Source organism: Galeopterus variegatus, unplaced genomic scaffold (assembly GCF_000696425.1).
Source record: "Galeopterus variegatus unplaced genomic scaffold, G_variegatus-3.0.2 Scaffold2019, whole genome shotgun sequence".
NCBI classification, from domain to species: Eukaryota; Metazoa; Chordata; class Mammalia; order Dermoptera; family Cynocephalidae; genus Galeopterus; species Galeopterus variegatus.
In genome coordinates, this window is record NW_007728130.1 from 170,861 (window position 1) to 189,247 (window position 18,387).

Below are 18,387 nucleotides of genomic sequence, written 5' to 3' on the forward strand. Positions count from 1 at the left end.
AAAAAAAAAAAAAAAAAAAAAAAAAAAAAAAAAAAAAAAAAAAGAGAGAGAGAAAACTACAGAACAACATACCTAATGAATACAGACACAGAGATCCTCAATAAAATACTAGCAAACAGAATCCAGCAACAGATTAAAAAGATCACACACCATGATCCAGTGAGATTCATCCCATGGATGCAAGCATGGTTCAACATACACAAACCATTAGCCCTTTTATATGCCAACAACTTTTCCTCTAAGATCTGGAATAAGACAAAGATGCCAACTTTCCCCATTCTTATTCAACAATATTGTGCAATAAGTCAAGAGAAAGCAATTAAAGGCATCCACAAAGAAAATCCTAATGACTCAACCAAAAAATCACTAGAACTAATAAATGAATTCAGTACAGTGGCAGGATACAAAATCAACATACAAAAATCAATAGCCTTCCTATATGCCAACAACAAAATAGCTGAGGAAACCAAGAAAGTAATCCCATTCAGAATAGCTACCAAAAGGGCCAGCCCGTGGCTCACTCGGGAGAGTGCAGTGCTGATAACACCAAGGCCACGGGTTCGGATCCTATATAGGGATGGCTGGTTCACTCACTGGCTGAGCGTGGTGCTGACAACACCAAGCCAAGGGTTGAGATCCCCTTACCGGTCATCTTTAAAAAAAAAAAAAAAAAAGAATAGCTACCAAAAGAAATGAAACACATAGGAGTAAATTTAACAAAGGAAGTGAAAGACCTCTACAATGAAAACTAAAACACATTGGTGAAAAAAGTTGAAGAGAACACAAATAAATGGAAAGATATATCATTGTTCATGGGTTGGAAGAATTAACATCATTGAAATATCCATGTTACCCAAAGCAATCTACACATTCAATGCAATCCCTATCAAAATACCAATGATATTCTTCACAGAAATAGAAAAAACAATATTAGAATTTGTGTGGAATGACTAAAGATCCCACCATATAGTGAAATCAATCTTGAATAAAAAGAACAAAGTTAGAGGCATCACACTTCCTGACTTCAAAATATACTATGAAGCTATTTATAACCAAAACAGCATGGTACTGGCATAAAGACAGACAAATTGTCCAACAGAATGGAATAGAAAGCCCCCAAATAAACACTCTCAATTACAGCCAACTGATTTTTGATAAGGGTGCCAAAAATATATGATAGGGAAACGACAGTCTCTTCAACAAATGGTGTTGGGAAAACTGGATATCCACAGGCAGAAGATTGAAACTAGACCCCTATCTCTCACAATACACAAAAATCAACTCAAAATAGATCAAAGACCTAAATTTAAGACCCAAAACTATGAAACTACTAGAAGAAAACAGAAAAAAATGCTACATGAAATGAGAGTGGGTAACACTTTTTTGAGCAAGGCTACAAAGGCACAGGCAACTAAAGCAAAAATACATAAATGGGACTACATCAGAATAAAAGCTCCTGCACAGCAAGGGACACTGTCAACAAAGGGAAGCAACAACCTACAGACCTACAGAATGGGAGAAAGTGTTTGCACACTACACATCAGACAAGGGGCTAATATCCAGAATGTATAAGGAACTTAAATGACTCAACAGCAAAAAACCAAATAACCCAATTTCAAAATGGGCAAAGGACCTGAACAAACATTTCTCAAAAGATATATAAATGGCCAACAGGTGCTTGAAAAAAATGCTCAACATCACAAATCATCAGGGAAAAGTAAATTAAAACCACAATGAGATATCAAGTCACCTCAGTTTGAATGGCTATTATCAACAAGACAAAAAATAGCAAATGCTAGCAAGGATGCAGAGAAAAAGGAACTCTCCTACATTGCTAGTGGGAGTGTAAATTGGTACAGCCACTGTGGAAGACAGTATAGGGTTTCAGAGAACTAAAAATAGATCTACCCTACTACCCAGCTATCCCATTACTGGGTATATACTTAAAGGAAATGAAATCAATACATTGAAAGACACCTGCATGCCTGTATTTATTGCAGCACTATTCACAATAGCTAAGAGATGGAATCAACGTAATGCCCTTCAACAGATGAACGGATAAAAAACCTGTGTTATATATACACTATGGAATACTACTCAGCTGTTAAAAAGATATCCTACCATTTTCAGCAATATGGGTGAAACTAGAAACTATCATGTTAAGTGAAGTAAGTCAGACATGAAAAGACAAACACCACACGATATAACTCATATGTGGAATCTAAAAAACAACAACAACAAAAACAAAACCAGTGGTTCTCATAGAAGTAGAGAGTAGAATAATGGTTACCAGAGGCGGGTGGTTGGGTGGGGGGTGGGGAAATGGTGGATTAATGGGTACAAAACTCTGCTGTCTACCCTCAGTGAATCATTGTGCAGTATATGCATGTGTTGAAACAATACACTGTACTTCACAAATATATACAAATAAATGTTAAGATATTTGGAATAAAAAAATAAAAAATTCTGCAATAAAATTTGAAAGACAGCAAATCTCTATGAATTAATCTATAAATTCAGAAAAAATTCTAGTGTTTCTTTTTTTGTGGAATTCAACAACTTATTCTAAATATATAGAATAGAAGCTCATAAAAGGTAAGTACATTTCGAAAAAGAAGAGCCAAAAGGTTACTCCCATCCAAGCAATGATAGGATACACCACAAAACAATAATAAAAAAGCCTCAGCGACCGGGTGCAGCCATAGGTAAATTAGTCAATGGAACAGAAGAAAGAGCTCCATGACAGATAGCCCTCATAACAGTGGCAAAACAGATGAGCTGTTCAGTGGGAGTTGTTGAGGAAACTGATGGATGAAATAGGAAACAATATAACTGGAAAATTTACACAATATACAGAGATGGATTAGATGGATTAAAGAGCTAAATGTAAAAGGTAAACTCTAAAGCAAATAGAAGTAAATGATTTGGGAGGAGCAGGACTTCTTTAAATCCCAGCAAGTTGCTGCTTGGTTCATATTTTGCCTTTAGTTTTAGAAGTTGGAAGGTTCTACAGGGTTTGTTTCTTCTAAATCCATATTTTTGCATGATGATAAACAACATACCAGGAGCACACAGGCAGTTAATAGCTGACACCAACTGGTGTCTAGACGGTAAGTGCAGTGGTTAGATGGATCCAGAATGCCTAAGACTGAACCTTGGCTCTTTCTCTACAACCTGTGTGTGATCTTTGGCAACCTCTCTGAGCTTCAGTGTCATCATCAGTAAAATGTCACTAATGGCACTAATGATGGCACTAATGGTGAGACTTAATATAAAATTGTTATAAGAGTTAAATGAGGTAATATAAAACTGAACAGCGTCTAGCACATGATAAAAACTCAATGCTATTTTTGTTTCTATACCTGATTATGATATTATGACTCCAAAAAATATTTCAAAAATGGTAACACCTCTGGGTTATCAATCCAGTAACCACTTTTTTCTTCGAGTAATAATAATAAAAAAAAGGTCATATGCTTTCCCTGACAGTGTGCCCTAGTGGTATGTGAAATGTGTACCATGGATTAACCATTTATCCTAGTGTGTGAACCTTAACGCAGGATGTTAGAACTGGAAGGGATGTGAGAGGCCATCTTGCCAGTCCCAGCCCTTATTCTACAAGAGGACTAAAGAGACCTAGAGGAGGAAAGTTCCCTGCCCTGGGGTTGCACAGCTAGAAGGATAGTGCTGTTTATGTGGTTGTGAAACCACATGTAACTGTCCATTATCTAAGGAGAGATTAAAGTCCTCTGGCTGGCTCTCTAAAAAAGCTGTGAACTAGGATCATGAATAATGCTCACTTAGTCAGAGACCTAGACTCATGGTTATTCCACATGTGAAGAATTTGCAAGACTTTCTGTTGACTCTGTCACTCTTCGGTTCAGTAGGTGGAGCCAGCTGTCCTCATTAGAGTAAAGGTAAACAGATTCAACCCAATTATAAATGGAAAAAAAAAGATGTGTCCTCTGTCATTGAGGGTTGCAGAGGGTGGCAACTGGCTGGAGACCACAGGTACAGCAACGAGAAGTGTCAGAGCATGAGTTCCAAGTCAAAATCCATAGGGATTATCGGAGCTCCTTTTTCAAAGGGACAGGTGAGTAAAAAGCCTGGCTTTGAATAATAGAAATTTATTGGAAAATTTTGGACTTTAAAACTTGTAAGATGTTATTGTCTGTTTAGCTAAGTTTCCTGGAAATGCATATTTTATAGTTCTTTCATCATTTTGCAACAGCATATAATTAAGTTCACGAGCCCACTTACTCTTGTCACTTCTGTTTCAACCAAAGCCAATTTCATTTGAATCTACTGCATGTTTCTTATATTTTTTAAAAGAGAAAATAGTTATTTGAATTGAAACGACCTATTTCTGCATTTTAGTTACTCATTTAAGTCTTGTTTTTGATGTTACCATGTGTACACAGAGGGAGAGAGAATTTTAAGAAAACACATTTGTTTAGTTACATAATTAATGCCTGGAAAAATTTAATACATTCGGTCTTCTTTTATTTACTTATTTTGATTTTTTGTTATTGTTATTGATGGCTGGCTGGTAATAGCGATCCTAACCCTTGACTTCAGACTTCTTTAATTTGGGTAACCTAAATGTTATTGCTTTATGCAGCTTTGTGAAGGATTTATATTATTTTAGGGCTTTAATAATTCTATAAAACTGTTAGTTCGTGGGCTAGGTAGGATCCTTTACGTATCTCTCTTTCAGGGGAGAAAAACAAAAAAGAAAAAAAGAAAAATCCTACTGCAAATTGGAAACACTGAAAGGATTAATGGATTTATGAAACTCCTAGATTGTCTTAGGGCCACCTGTCTGTGACTCAGCACATGCCAACAACATTTAAATACAGTCTTTTTTTTACTGTCTGGGAACATTCATTTTGGTAAATAGGTACTTCAAAAAGTTAGTGGAAAAAATAGAATTAAAAAATAATATGACTCTTTCCATGAACTTTTTGAAGATACCTCATATAATGAGATGACAGAAGACCTTAAACTGTAACATGGGTGCATCTGTGATTAAAAAGAAAAAAGAAAGAAAAAACCAAATAAGACTATTTGTGATGCGTAACTCCTAAAGTTTATTTTTTAATGGGGCTTTTCTTCAGGTTTCTCAGAATTTGGGAAAAATTTTAGCCCCCTTAATTTGGAACTCTTGCTGGGTCCTCTGGCTTTTTATTGCAAAACAAATTGGGAAAGGTCAGAGGTTAGAGACCCAAACTGCATTTGGACTGTCAGTAAATACGCACTGTTTCACTTCCCCTGGACATCTTCCAAAGGTCTCTCCCAGAACAGGGACATTTTGCTGACACAGAAGTGTTTCTTTTAAAATCTACAATACACTTACCTATTCTTGGAATGAGTTATAAGTTTGAGTCTGAGAAAGGGCTCCATTCGCTGCCTCATCTCCTTGCAAAGCAGTGAGAAAACAATGAAGTAGGTATTATTTTTACCTACAGTTGGGTTAGTGAAGGCTCAGAGAGGTTTGATAATCTGCTCAAGGTCCAAGATTCCAGATCATACTGGCTGATTCCAAAGCCTGTGCCTCTGACCTGCATCAACACCTCTTCAGGCTCCATAGCGGATCTCACACTTGTGGCCAGGCAGGGATTGGGCCCAGCTTAGAAAGTCAGTAGAGCTGCCAAAGCAGACTGACAAACCAAGCAATGAGCACAGACCGGTCAGGAAAAGCAGTTTGAATCAAACGAATAAAAAAGAAGGCTAGAAAACGTCACCCTGGGAGATTTAATGACCGTGTTATAGCAAATACTGTATCAACAAAGGGGTCTATGAGATTTGGTGTCAAGTCTGAAAGAGAGAGTGAAAAAAAGTCCAGGGAGTTTTATCAAATTGATACTTTTTGAGCATCTACTATATAGGTCAGTTCTACACTACAAAATATAGTGTCCCAAAGGTAAAGAAAGTTGTATTGAAACCTAACAATGGGGAAAAGACAAAAACAGACCCAAAACTAAAGGCAAAATATGAACCAAGAAGCACCTTACTGGGGTTTAAAGAAACAGAAATTACATCTGTTGAACAGGGGGCAGGAAGCGGGTCAAGTAAAAAGCGAGTGGAGTCAAGAAGCGGAGTGTGTCAGGCAGAGCGCGTGGGGTCTCTTGCTGCCAGGGATGGGACTCTGGCACCCAGGACAAGTCATCTGGTCATTTGCATGGAAAAAAAGATTTGCTGTTTGGCACTGCAGCTCCCATCCTAGGGATAGACACGTGTCTTTTGGCACATCTTCTCGTCTGATAGTAAGAAATAACTTTCTGAATAAGCCCCATTGGAAATTAGAATCAGAAAGATACAGAAAAGAACCATTTTTTTTAGACCTCTAGGCAGCCAAGGGGCTTGGGCAGACTTGCCGCAAGGAGGGAGAGTGTTAGCTTCCCTAATGTCATAACTGCAAGGGTAGAATCTCTCATTATCTGTTTAAGCAGGCCAAAACTTGAAACGGCTGGTCTTTGTGGTTTCAGCTCCCAGGAGATAATTTTCCCTGTTTGCCGCTTTCTCCCCAAGAGCCCTAACACTGCTGTGAGGACCTGCACATAGGTCACTTTTGTGCCATGCTCTTTCTTTTCCGATTCCTTTGCCCAAGCTGTTGTCGTGGTTTGCAAAATTCCTCCACTACCCCATCTGTTTTTCTATCTACTTGTGTTGCAAGACTCAGCTTAAGTGTCATCTGTTCCATGCAGCCTTTACTGATACACCCGGCACACCCTGTCCCCCACAGAGTTAGGGGCATCTTGTTTTTGTTACTATGACATCTTATATCTGCATTGAAGTGACTATCTTTGTACTGTAATTGGGTTAAATCTCCAAACCTCCTATTGGCTTATGAGTGACTCAATGACAGAAGCCCTCTCCTTTTCATTATTGAATCTTCATCTTTCAGAGTGGTTTTGCACAAAACATGTGTTCACCATGTTGACAACACGGTGTGATGGGAAGAAGGGATGCAGGTTTTGGAATCTAAAGACCTGGATATGAACGGAGGCTCTGCTACTTATTAGCCGTGTGCCAGTAGGAAAATCACACAACTTTTATGATTCTAGTTCTTCCTGTTTGGCATAGGAGTAATTCAGTCTACTTTGCTGTGAAGATTAAATGAGATAATGTAAATTCCTGGCTCTGTAGAAGATCAAAAAATCATAGTTACAATTCAACTGATTAAATAATGAAAAGGGTTCCTATTGTAAACATCTGATGGTCATGATAATGTCTGAAGTACTTTATTTTTTAATTGTTCAGCCACGAGGAGGGGTGGAAGAAGGCCCTACAGTATTGAGAAAGGCTGGTCTGCTTGAGAAACTTAAAGAACAAGGTAATTTTTTAGTTGAAAGATGATCAGCCTGATTTCCTCCCCACTCTGAAGGAAGGAACAGGCTCCTGTGAACATGAAGTGTGTCTGGAATAACATTTATACCAGAATTGCAGAACTGGCTATAACTTTAGAGGTGCATCCTATAAAAGGAACAGGGCATGGGGAGAATGCTATGTTAGAGGAACATCTCACTCAGTTTGTCTTTCTAGACAAACTACTTTTTAAATTTTTTGGTGACTGGCTGGTGTGGGGATCCGAACCCTTGACCTTGGTTATAACATCATGCTCTAACCTTCTGAGCTAACCAGCTAGCCCCTCAGCCAAACTATTGTACAAGAGAATCTGTGTGTGCGAGGACTAGGGATGGGGTGGTAGGAGAATTGGGGGAATTGAAAACCAAAGGTGAGGAGCAGCAGGAAGTATATACTACTAGCAGAGGACCTCTATTTGTGAAAGAAAATAAAATGAAACAGTAATTAATAATAATAATGATATCTAGTGTTTGCACAGTGTGTATATGTGTACACACATGCATATATATATACACACACATAAGCATGCAAATGCAAAATTATATTTACATATATGTTATTTTTATATATAAATACCTAATGAAATGGTGGAGAGAATGTGGAACAACTGATGGGAATGCAAAATGATACAGCCACGTTGGAAAGCAGTTTGGCAGTTTCTTAAGTAAACAAATATTTTGCCTTTTGTCCCAGCAGTTCTACTCCTAGGTATTTACCCAACAGAAGTGAAAATATATATCCACACAAAGACTTAAACTTGAATGTTTGTAGCAGCAGTATTTATAATAACAAAAAAATGGAAACAACAAAATGCTCATCAGCGGGTGAATGGATGAACAAAAAATGGTACATCCACACCATGACAGAGGACTCAACAATAAAAAGGAACAGACTAATGACCCAGGCAAAGATATGGGTGGATCTTAAAAACAACATGCTAAGTGGAAGAGTCCAGACACAAAAGGTTCCATACTGTTTGAGTCATTGATATGAAATTCTGGAAAGACAAAAGCACAGCAAAAGAAAGCAGATCAGCAGTTCCTGGGGGTGGGAAGAGGAATGAACTAAGGGGGCATGAGGGAATTTGAGGGAGGGAATGGTAGTGTTTTAAATCTTAATTGTAATGATGGTTTCAAGACTGTGGATATTTCCAAAATTCATTGACCTGTGCACTTAAAATGAGTGAATTTTAGTGAGTAAGAATTATATGCACCCCCCCCCCCCAATAAAAGAAGAAAAGACACCAATAGAGAACAGAAAGCTTGGGTGAATGGACATGTCCTTCTGACCCCATGTCACAGTTTTACACGAAGCCCTCTACTTTTGAAGCCTAATTTAGGGCCTTTTAGAAAGCACACTGGGTCCTTAGAAATTTTGGGTTACGTGCAATTTTTCCTTATTAAAGAGGATAATAAAAAGTCTTCATTTACCAAGCTCTCTAAAGTGTTAGGCTCAGTGTTAAGCATATATTCTTGTTTAATTCTGACACCACCACTGTGAGGCAGGTACAACAGAGAGACGAGGAGGCTGAGCTGCTTCAGCAGGTGACAGATTGGATTGATACCAAGGGTTGTTAACACAGATTACATATATTTATGTGCAGAAGAAAATATACCAGTATTTTCTTAATTTTGTAAATATATATTATATATACAAGTATATATAGAGAGAGATATAAACTATTTATTATAAAAAGAAAACATGCTTTTTACAGAATGGTAGAATTCACATAGGAGAGGGAGACAGCGAGATAGAGACAAAGACAGTGCTGTCCCCCATTAAGCCCAAACCAGAAGGTTATTACGATTATATTTCAGTGTCTAGTCTAGCCAATCAATTCCAGAGGTATTCACTGAGGGCAGGCATTTGCGTGTGGTACTGGTGAAATGATGTCAGGCAGAAGCAGACCTGGTTTCTACCCTCATATTTACAGTTCTCAGACTTTTTTTTGCCTCTACTTTTGAAAATATACTTATTTTGTACATTTGGAGTCATCATACACAGGCTGATTTGCAATTTATCTTTTTCACTTAGTAAATTTAAACTTTTATTTTAATTTTAGAGTGTGATGTGAAAGATTATGGGGACCTGCCCTTCACGGATGTCCCTAATGACAGTCCCTTTCACATTGTGAAGAATCCCAGGTCTGTGGGAAAAGCAAGTGAGCAGCTGGCTGGCGTGGTGGCAGAAGTCAAGAAGAACGGAAGAGTCAGCCTGGTGCTGGGCGGAGACCACAGGTCTTGTGGAACGATTCTGTCTATGGGAGTCTGGCACAAATGGCATAGAGGGTGTAGAGCCAAGACCATCAGAAGAGAGAAAATAGAGACAGGAATGAACTGATCAATATTTCATACCAAATACTCTTCTGCCTTTTAAATAAACATTTCACAGGTTACTTCTTTATTACAGAAACATAGACAATTCTATTTGAAGTCTTACAGTATCTTTATTTTTATCTATTACAGCAGAAAACACATGAAATACGAATGGATTTCAGCAAAATCTTCAGCACAGGCTTAGATTTATAAATAAACAGCTTACTGTACTTAATTACATATAACTTGTTTAGATAAACAACTTAAAAGTGTGTTTTCTATTATAGAAGTAATAATTATAAAATTTTTGAAAGCACTTGTACACACACACATACACATTCACATATATATAAAAGAAAAAAACCCAGTGGTAATTGTACTTCCTCTACAACAATTTCAACTAAAATTGAAAATCTGGCACATTTCCTTCATGGCATCTTTTTTTCCTTGTACATTATGATTCTGTTTAACAATGTTTATGTATGTGTGTGTGTGTGTGTTTGTGCATGTGTGTATGATATCTTATGTTTTGTTCTTAACCTACAGTACAAATTTCCTTATGTTACTTCATACACATAAACATTGTGAGCATCAGTTTTTTGCTGCTTGCTGTATAATTTTTCATCAAGGGATTATGTCCCTATATTATTCATATTTTCAGATATTCAGATTACATTCAAATTTTCACCATTACAAACACTATAGCAAAGATAATTTTTGTGCACAAACCTTTTTTTTTTTTTTTTGTCCTTTTTGAGACCGGCCGCACCGTGCTCAGCCAGTGAGCGCTGTGAGCGCACCGGTCATCCCTATATAGGATCCGAACCCGTGGCGGGAGCGCTGCTGCGCTCCCAGCTCCGCACTCTCCCGAGTGCGCCACGGGCTCGACCCTGTGCACAATCCTTTTTAATGTCTACTCTCGAGGTCCCAGGATGTTACCAGAAAAGGTCTGGTTAGATAAAAAAAAGTGGAGGGAAACATTCCTGTGGCTCCTGATGGGGGAGTCAATTACTTCAGCCCCCCTCAGTTTCCTTTTCCAAAACCAAAATGTTAACCAGGGCTTCTGTAACAAAATTACAATTGAGAAACTGGGGCTCACTTGCTTTTTTAAGTGGAAAACTTGTAAGTGGAAATTTGAAGAGTGGCAAATGGCCAAAAGACAAGCAACCTGAAGAGAAAACAAACAGCAAGCTGAATAATCAGTACCTGAACGTCAAGGCATGATTGCTTCCACATTGAGAATCTCAAAGTTCATGATCCCCTGAATGATATGTAAATATTCACAAGTGGGAGAGTACAAGCATTGCATAGTGCCTCCCAATCTTTTAACTTCTGTGCAAGATATTAGTTAGCTCTTCCACTCTGGCAAAATATCTGGAGCTTGGAGAATTTGGGATGAACTTTGATGGTTCCTGGTTAAAGAGTAGTCATAAAATGTGTGGTTGGAGAGTAGTCAGTTTAAAGCAGAGGCTCTGAGCACTGAACAGAGTGAGTGGGCAGCACCAGCTGATGTGGACATAAAAGCATCTGAGTGACACTCCCTAATTATAAAAGAGAGAGATTTAAAGAAAAATAGAAGGACTTTGTCATAAATCACTTGAGAGAATTAAGCATTTACCATGAGAAATGAGAGGGCAGAAAACAAGCCAGATTTAACCTTGAGAATTGAACAGGGTCTCGGGCTAAGGAATTTCTTGTGTAGTTAGTGTTTTTATACTCATTTATTTTTTGTTGCTAAATTGTGATTTTACTACATGGTGGATTTTGAAAAAAATCATCAGATTTTTTAGTAATGTTATTGATATAAATACAACTTGTTAGTAACTATTAAGTGTATGCTATAGTTTCTCTACTCTAATAATTGTTTAATTGGCATCTCTAATTTAAAAATTATCAGAAACATCAGCCACTTTGACTTAAAGGAAAACCAAGTGGGTACATTGAGTTAAAAATACTATGTATACAATGACATTACAAACCTACTGTTCACACAAACTTTCTTCCTCTAAAGTTTGGCGATTGGAAGCATCTCCGGCCATGCCAGAGTCCACCCTGATCTCGGTGTCATTTGGGTGGATGCTCACACTGATATCAACACTCCACTAACAACCACAAGTGGGAACTTGCACGGACAACCAGTGTCTTTCCTTCTGAAGGAACTAAAAGGAAAGGTAAAAGGCTGGTTGACGTTCTATTACAAAAAGTACTCTTTAGCAGAAGTTCAGGTGAAAGGGAAGTAAGGACCCCTATGCCATTTTATTGTTGGTGTAATCTCAAACCATTTTCTATGCAGCCAATAAGCAAAGGGTTGGTTGACAAAGGTTTGGCAAGGCTCTCTACCTTTATCTTACTTGGTAGATTGCAAACTAACTTCATATATATCTTCCCTTTTGATTCTTAAACTCGCCTTTTTAGCAGGTGTGGCACAGAGTAATACTTTACTTTATAAACAAGTTAACAGAAGTTCAGAGGTTAACCAACTTGCCCAAAATCATAAGCTAAGAGTATACTGAAGCAAGGGCCAGAATCAGGTCTCATACTCCTAACCCTGTCCACTACTACATGCCACCCAGCCTTACATTCTTACAAAGTGCTCCTGCTACATCATAGAGCCTTTTCAAAAATGGAGTTTTTAAATGTAGATTACAATAGTTTATTAGTTAACATCTTTACTGTGAGAAGCACCTATCTAAATCATAAGAGGAAGAACTACCTCCTTGCTTCCTAGAAATTTCTTTTCAAAAAGATAGAAGATAAAATTTCAGATTAAGATTTAACATTGTGGATCATAATTTTTATTGCTAGGCTATAGTATATCAATAAAAATAATTCTCATTGATACAGTTGTAGTATATTGGTCCTTAAGATGATGCAAGGGGATTCAAACCTCCTTATGTTAAATGCTCAGAAGTAACATTTTTTAAACTGATGATTAAATGATGGGTTTATAAAGTTGCAAAATGTCTAGCTAGCACATGGGAACAACTAAGCTTGGCTCCAGGACATAGCAGATATTGCTGCATTATGGTTTGAAGAGCAACCAAAGGTTTGGTCAAAAATTTCCCTCAGCCACTCCAGGCCATCCTCTGGATTAAGTCCATATTGAGAAAGAAAAGTAAAGAAGGAAGCTACCAAAGTAGTGGAAGCACACTCACTTCTTTATAGAAGTGTTCTGGGAAAACAGGGCCCAGCAGAAATGGGGCACAATGCAGGTAAATGCTAAGTGGTTCAGGGTGGATTTGGGCCACAGGCTGAGGCTGGAAAGGCCAAAGCAATCGAGGGCACCACGAGGAAAGGCAGATATTCCTTCTTAATTTTGTATTAGTTTAAAATGATTTCCTCTAAATGTATAGTCTAAATATTATATGCAATCAACGAGTGTCCTTAACTTTAAATGTAGAAGTTGCTCAAGAGAAGCACATATAACCAAATGGAAACTGCAATTTTAGATTCCTGATGTACCAGGATTCTCCTGGGTGACTCCCTGCATATCTGCCAAGGATATTGTATATATTGGCTTGAGAGACGTGGACCCTGGGGAACAGTAAGTTTATTTCTTAATGTGATTTACCTTCATTTTTGTACTTTTGTGTGCTAGGTGTGCATTATGGCCAAATCTATAAGAGAAAATTATTTTAAAAAGCAATACATATATGTACATACACACACATATGTATTTATATACATGTATGTAACATGTATGTATAAAGGCAATTTCTATCTTTTTTTCACTAACCAGAGAAAATCTCTGTTAGCATTTTAGTATATGTCTCTTCCCAGACCTCTCCTTCTAAGTATCTAAATTTTTTTCTTTTGAAGAAAATGGCAACTTGGTGAATATAATACAATATCTTGTAACCTGCTTTTTACATTCAAGCAATTTATGTCTTAATTGACTTGCTGTTAAAAATAAAAACAGGGTGGGACGGCCCGGTGGCGCATTGCTACAGTGCGCCGCTTGGGAGCGCGGCGGCGCTCCTGCCGAGGGTTCGGATCCCACATACAGACCGGTTCCCGCTCACTGGCTGAGCGAGGTGCGGGCGCAACGCCGAGGGCTGTGATCCCGTTGCCGGTCCTGGTCCGGTACGGGCGTGACACTGAGGGTTGCGATCCGTTGCCAGACACGAAAAAAGACAAAAAAAGGAAAAAAAAATAAATAAAAAAAAAATTAAAAAAAAAATAAAAACAGGGGCTGGCTGGTTAGCTCAGTTGGTTGGAACACAGCCTTACAACCCCAAGGTCACAGGTTCGGCTCCCCAAACCCATGGGTTCAAATCCCCAAACTGGCCAGCCACAAAAACAAACAAAACAAAACCAAAAACAAACAAACAAAAAATACAAATTAAACTATATTGAGATATACATACAGTTCACAGAACCTAAATATTTTATATATTTTACAGAACCTGAATATTTTATACATTTTACCAACACTGAGCTTTTCTTTAAAAGGAAACATATGGGCATAGAGTCAGCCTTATTAATTATAGATTATCTTAATATCTCTTCTTTCATAGCTACATTTTGAAAACTCTGGGTATTAAATACTTCTCAATGACTGAAGTGGATAAACTGGGAATTGGCAAAGTGATGGAAGAAACACTCAGCTATCTACTAGGAAGGTATGATGCGTGTGTGTGTGTGTGTGTGTGTGTGTGTGTGTAACATAAGACTTGCTACTGACACTAATCAATGTAAGTTATTACTAAAGTCTTTAAGTAAAATCATGGAACTTCACTGGGTTGTTACTTTTTACAAAGCAGGGTAAAAACTATATTTATCTACTAAACATTAAATCATCAACTTTAAACGGAAATCCTTTCCCACTTCTTAAAAGAAAGAAAAGGCCCATTCATCTGAGTTTTGATGTTGATGGACTGGACCCAGCTTTCACACCAGCTACTGGCACACCAGTTGTAGGAGGTCTGTCTTACCGAGAAGGTCTCTACATCACAGAAGAAATTTACAAAACAGGTATGTACAATTCCTGTAAAGGAAGCAAGTGTACACTTGCTCAATATATACTTATACCTCCTTGAACTAAAAACCAGCCCCCAATGATACTGCTGGAATGCCTTCACATGATGCAATAACTAAAGTGTTTTTTCTTGGTTACCACCTCTTTATATTACTGGATAATCTTTCAAGTCAGTCTGTAATGATTTTGAAGTGATTTAAACATGTACTCATTTTATAATGTCAACTATTTTATAAATCACATTATTACACTTTGTTGTTATAGGATTACTCTCAGGATTAGATATAATGGAAGTGAACCCATCTCTGGGGAAGACACCAGAAGAAGTAACTCGAACAGTGAACACATCTGTAGCAATAATCCTGGCTTGTTTTGGAGTTGCTCGGGAGGGTAATCATAAACCCATAGACTATCTTAACTCACCTAAGTAAATGTGAAAACATCATATAAAACTCTCACAGCTAATGACATAATTAGCAAATCTAATAATTTACTTAAGCCTATAGTTTTCCTTCCAATTAGTATAAATTCTACCAATCCCTTCTTGGTGTGAAATTCAAAATTTGGAAAAATTCTAATTTTTGTGAAAATAAAAGGCTTATATTTCCCATTTTGACAAAAGATTTATCCTTAGAAAAAGATGCATACATTAATTTCCAATTAAAAATTTGCTGGCATCAAATCTAACACACTTATATAAGCCCCTGTACATAGAATAAGACTCCTAATATCAGGAGACGAAGCTACACCACCTGGAAAGAGATCATGTGTCCGTGTTGTTCAAAAGATGTAATTTTTATAATAAATTCTTCATCATAAGATTCTATTGTCTACATGTTTCTAAATATATGCAATACACACACACACACCACACATGCATATATACATCTTACTTAAAACTACTATAAATATTTAAAAGGTCACAGTGAAGTCACCATTCCCAAAACATTGTAAGACCTTGGTGAAGCTATTTAAGCTCTCTGGCTCTGGTTTTTTCCACTGTAAAATGGGTTATCATAGGCTTGGGAAATCTCCAAGTTCATTAATGTTTTACTTTTTCTAAGCCTCAAACATGATATAGGTTGATATTTTAGTATAGTTTCTATTCAGGTAGCCTTTTAAGAGGTAAAAGATATTCCCAAAAATCTATTCAGAAGCCAGAAAAATCAAACTGCTATTTTGTTTCCAAGATCTGCTAATGCAGATTAGGAATTCACCTAAAATTATCTGTGGCTTCCAATTGTCCCATCCTCCACTTACTGCAAGTATAGTATGTCTCATTAGCTAAAATCCTTAAACATCCTAAAAATTCATCTTGGCTCTGGAATATAGTGAGGCGAATGAAAACAAAAACAAAAACAAAAACAAATGAGAGTAAACTGTAATCAAAACAAGGGAAGCAAATTCTTCCTCTTTCCCCCAATAAATATAAGAACCCAAGCGGACTCTGTAATAAAGGAGGCTGCATGACAGGATTTTTATTGTGTGTTAACAGCTCTATGTTACAGAGCCACTACAATCTGATTCCTTTACATGTAACCCAGAATTTTAAATCTGACTGCTGCCTTTTACTGCTAGGCCTTTATAAGATAAATATTTAATCAAATTACTTTCAGATAAAAGCAATTATTATGGATCTTACTCTGGAGTATACATTGTCTTAATACAATAGCCACATGTGGCTACTTAAATTAATTAAGCCTTGGGCTCATCCATCACTGGACCCGCACATAGGAGCACATCTAGATGAGAAGATGTCAGGCTCACAGGACCTTCCTAAAGGCAAGCACGAGAAGCATTCACAAAGGAGACGAACTATGGTCACTGAGAAACAACTGCATGATTTGAACCTCCTGTTCAATAAGAACCCATATCCAGACCCCAGCCTTAAGAAAGAAATGGCCTCAAAAATGAACATATATCCAACAGTACTGCAGGTTTGGTTCAAGGACCACAGAACAAAACTCAGAAAAGCAGAACGCAAGCCTGTTCAAGAAGAAGCTGAACCACAGCAATCACCCGAGAATGAAGTCAAGACCAGTCCTTCCCAGAGAAATATGCACAGACTACCCAGATCCCCTAAGGGTGCCTATCCTAAAGCCCTAGTTTATACAGATCTTCTGGTACCCTCATTCCAGCTCATTGTATGCCCCAACTTTAAGATCCTCACAGACCACTCCGGCCACAAAATAGTCCATTTTGGCTGCTTCCAGGATCCTAACATATATACCTCTATCCTATTTTGGAATCCCGAATTTGTTCTCCAAGTTTCAATTCTGATTCTTTTGGCTCGTCATCTGTACAAAGTAGAGAGAGAAGCTAGACACGAAAGGTCACACTGTAAAAATTTGTCATAATTCCCATTTAAGAGAATATTTTTCAGCAGTTAAGGAATGAACTAGAGATATACGCAACAACATGGACAGACTTCAAAAACATTAAGTGAAGAAAAAAAGACACAAAAGACTACCTATGTATGATTCTACTTATATGAATTCCTAGATCAGAAAAAACTATAGTAGCAAAAAGATTAGTGGTGCCTGTGTGGTAGAAAGAATTGAACAGCAAGAGGCACAAAACAGATCTATTTAGAGTGCGGCCTTGCAACAACAAGGTCACAGGTTCAGATTCTAGAACTGGCCAGGCAACAAAACAAAACAAAACAAATTTACTGGGGTAATAGAAATGTTTCATATCTTAATTAGGGTGGCAGTTAGCTGGGTGTATAAATTCATCAAAACACATAGAACTGTACATCTAAAATCTGTGCATTTTACATAAATTATACTTCAATAAAAAATAAATGTATAAAAAATTAAGGCTTACACACAAAAAAAAATTAAAAAAAATTAATTATGGCTTAATGTAATTAAAAATTCAGTTCCACATTTCAAATGTTCAACAGCCACATGAAGATACCTACTGCTGTACTGGGTGCACAGGTACAGAACATTTCCATCATTATAGAAAGTCCTATTGGACAGAGCCACTCTAAAGTTACTATTAATTTTCAAGAAGAAAAACTCTTAGGATGTAATGAATATAAAGGCATTATTTTTCCTCCTCAGCTGTATCTTAAACTCAAAGTTTCTGACTTCTATTAATGTCTCTGAGTAATAATTATCTAAAAGCCTACGTGGAAAAAATCATATTCTCATTTTTTAAGCAAGAGAGAGAAAAGTGAATTTTTAATAAATTAATTGGAATGTGTGTGTCCTGAGGAAGTGATAATACTGATTTTTACTTCCTCTCTTCTATTTGTATAACACTAGTGTGACAATTATTCTCATTCTAGATCTCAAGGCAATATTCCTGAAGGCAGCAAGAATATATTGAGAGTATATTAAGGATAATACTTGAAATAATTTCTAGTGTTAAATTTCTGAAGAATTAAAAAAAATATTATTAGTCTGGAAAAATTATTTATACCATTATAAAAATTTTAAGCTGGATTCGTATTGATATTGTTGATATCACAATAATATCAACTATGAAGAAAATAAAGATCTAGGAGGAATGTATTTAGAAATAAGAGTTAGAAGTACCGGTGATTAAATTAACTCATTGTTTTTTAAAAAATCAGTAATTCTTAATTCCTAGGCCAATGCCAGTCACCAACTGTAGTGTAGAACCTGTGGAGGAGCCCAGTTCCCTGCTGTAACTCAGCAGGCACACAGCCTGACACACAGCTCATTGAAAGTGAGTCATTAAAGAAATCATACAGTT

General features: G+C 37.1%; 1 protein-coding gene and 1 pseudogene across 2 annotated transcripts; both read left to right on the forward strand.

Annotated features, from left to right (window-relative positions):
• Window positions 1-4,036: 4,036 nt before the first annotated feature.
• ARG1 (arginase 1) lies at window positions 4,037-15,366 on the forward strand. Of its 2 annotated transcripts, XM_008580104.1 has the most exons (9): window positions 4,037-4,093; window positions 7,264-7,336; window positions 8,562-8,573; window positions 9,419-9,605; window positions 11,695-11,854; window positions 13,133-13,227; window positions 14,201-14,305; window positions 14,521-14,657; window positions 14,926-15,366. In XM_008580104.1, exons 1-9 carry the CDS (start codon window positions 4,037-4,039, stop codon window positions 15,090-15,092), a joined length of 993 nt encoding a protein of 330 aa, XP_008578326.1. In that variant the 3' UTR covers window positions 15,093-15,366. The 2 variants fall into 2 exon arrangements, with proteins under 2 accessions (XP_008578326.1, XP_008578327.1); XM_008580105.1 differs by lacking the exon at window positions 8,562-8,573 and having other exon boundaries at window positions 9,431-9,605.
• A 792-nt stretch (window positions 15,367-16,158) lies between these two features.
• LOC103596470 lies at window positions 16,159-16,984 on the forward strand (annotated as a pseudogene).
• Window positions 16,985-18,387: the final 1,403 nt, after the last annotated feature.